General features: G+C 38.8%; 1 protein-coding gene across 4 annotated transcripts in view; it reads right to left on the bottom strand.

Moving 5' to 3' along the window:
* Positions 1-1,924: 1,924 nt before the first annotated feature.
* The window catches only part of LOC135110495 (very long chain fatty acid elongase 4-like), a 37,606-nt gene continuing 37,030 nt past the window's right edge, over positions 1,925-2,500 (bottom strand). For all 4 annotated transcript variants that reach the window (XM_064022861.1, XM_064022859.1, XM_064022858.1 and 1 more), the window contains one exon: positions 1,925-2,157. In XM_064022861.1, the coding sequence (XP_063878931.1) occupies positions 2,048-2,157 (110 nt within the window). In that variant the 3' untranslated portion in view covers positions 1,925-2,047. The remainder of the gene's footprint in view (positions 2,158-2,500) is intronic.

Below are 2,500 nucleotides of genomic sequence, written 5' to 3' on the forward strand. Positions count from 1 at the left end.
TGTTTTTCTTTTCTTTTTTTTTTTTTTTGCTGTTCTTGGTCGACTTGAAAATAAATAAATAAATAAATAAATACGTGGAAGCAATGCAACACCAAATACAAATAACTGAATAGCAACATCACAAACCCCACACAAACTCAGCCGTCACCACCACCACCACCACCACCATCACCACCACCACCACCACCACCAGCTTCTATAATAATAACAACTCCCCAACAGGACACAGACCCCAACACAACAACAACAACTCTCTCTCTCTCTCTCTCTCTCTCTCTCTCTCTCTCTCTCTCTCTCTCTCTCTCTCTCTCTCTCTCTCTCTCTCTCATTTGCGTCGTCTGCCACCCACAGCTTGACTTCTTATCTCGTCTCCCCATCGCGCCCTCTGCCTGTCTGTCTGTCCAGCTCTCCACGCCCACCCTTCTCTCAAGTTGCCATCTGTTCCTCCAATCGTTCGTTTGTTCTTTGTTGCTTGCTATTTCCTGCCCATCTAATATTTTCTGTCTATTTTCTGTTTTATATGTATTTTTTTCTTTTTGTTTCATGTTTTCCATTTGTTTGGTATTTTCTTTTTTTTTGTCTGATTTTTTTTTTTTTTTTTTGTCTATTTCATATTTCCTGCTTATGCATTATTTACTGACCTCCTTCCGTCGTAGTAAGTGATAATGTTAATTTTACTCTGTTCTCCAGTAAATACGCGATGGTCATTTGTTTATTATCTAACTTCAATGTCATTTCGTCCTTTTTTTTTTCCTCCCTCTCCCTTTGTTCGTTCGTTTCATGTTCTCTGACGCATGATACTCGTTTGTAATCATTGTTGTTGTTCTGCTTCTCTAGCCTAAGTCAACGTGTTATTTTCTCCCTTCCTCCCTTATGCAATCTCATTTTTTTTTACCGCACATTTTTTATAAGAATGTAGATCAGTCGTGTTCTCATGGGTATACTTCCTTACTTATGATAAAAACCAAAACTAAACTATATCATTCAGTGTTATTTTCAAATGTCACACCATGATCACTGGGGTTTTGTTACTAATGATACAGAATCCTTGCCAAACCTTCGTTCAGACTATTTACAGAGGCCACGGATATGAATAGACGTGTTTTCCTTACTAATGATGCGAAATTCTTGTTAAAACCGTCATTCAAGGGTACCTTCAAGGGCCACAAATTATCAGTCGTGTTGTTTCTTCCTGATGATACAAAATCCTTGGCAAACCATCATTCACAATTATTAGCAAAGGCCACAGAGATTAATAGACGCATGTTTCCCGCTTCCTTGCTAAAACTACCATTCAAGGCTATTTTCAAGGGTCACAGAGATCTTTTAGTCATATTCTCATTATTTTCTTCTCACTGACAATACAGAATCTTCGATAAATCATTTTCAAAGGCTACATAGATTACCAGTCATATTCTCATTAGCTTTTCCTTACTGACATTATAAAATCTTTTCTAAACTGTCAACAGCATCACACAGACACACACTACAACCCGCAACACAACACAAAACATTAACAACACTCACCTGTAGAGACGACGAAGCTGAGAGCGTGCACCACCACCGCTGCGAGGGACACCTTCATGACTGCGGCTGGGAACACGGGACGCGCGCACACACACACACACACACTCTCCTCCTCCTCCCTGCTGCTTCCTTCTACAGGCAGCTCCTCCCCGCTATGCACTCAACACTCACACACGATTAGAAGGAGCCGTGACGCGCCGGGGAGAGAGGGAGGGGGGCTGTGCAATGATTGATATCGTAGAAGTGGAGGCAGGAGGAGATGAAGGAGGTGGTGGAGGAGATAGTGGTGGTGGTGGTGGTGGTGGAGTGTCGTCACTACACTAAAAGAAGTCACTGATTAAATGAGTGTGTCTTCTTCTTCTTCTTCTTCCTCTTCTTCTTCTTCTTTTTAGTCTAGTCTTTGTAAATTAAGTCACTCGCACTTCTCAATTGTTCTTGATGATAATTATTCTGTTTATTTTCTTTCTTTCTTTTTTTCTTTCTTTTGATCTGATTGTTCACTTGTCTGTTGGTTTGTTTGTTAGTTGTTTAGGTTCACACAAACATCTTCACTTCGCTGCGGTCGCGTCAAGAGCTCATCACGTCTCCTTGTTTCCTCTGTGTGGTGCCCTGCGTGGTTTGTGGCACTTTCTAAGGAGAGAAGGAGGAAACAAGAACATTGGTGAGAAGGAGTAAGTTGTCATACGGGTTAATATTAGTTGCAAAAATGATAATAATGGGAAGTGTAAAGAATACTGATGTAAAACTACCTTTAATGATAACAATGATAATAATAATGATAATAATAATAATAATAATAATAATAATAATAATAATAATAATAATAATAATAATAATAATACCCAAGATCCTGATAGAGATGATGATGACAACTAATTACAACAACAACAACAACAGTAATAATAATAATAATGACAACAACAGTTATAATAACAAACACCTACAAAATCAGAATTAAAAACGTGAATGAGGC

This window comes from Scylla paramamosain, chromosome 20 (genome assembly GCF_035594125.1).
Source record: "Scylla paramamosain isolate STU-SP2022 chromosome 20, ASM3559412v1, whole genome shotgun sequence".
NCBI lineage: Eukaryota > Metazoa > Arthropoda > Malacostraca > Decapoda > Portunidae > Scylla > Scylla paramamosain.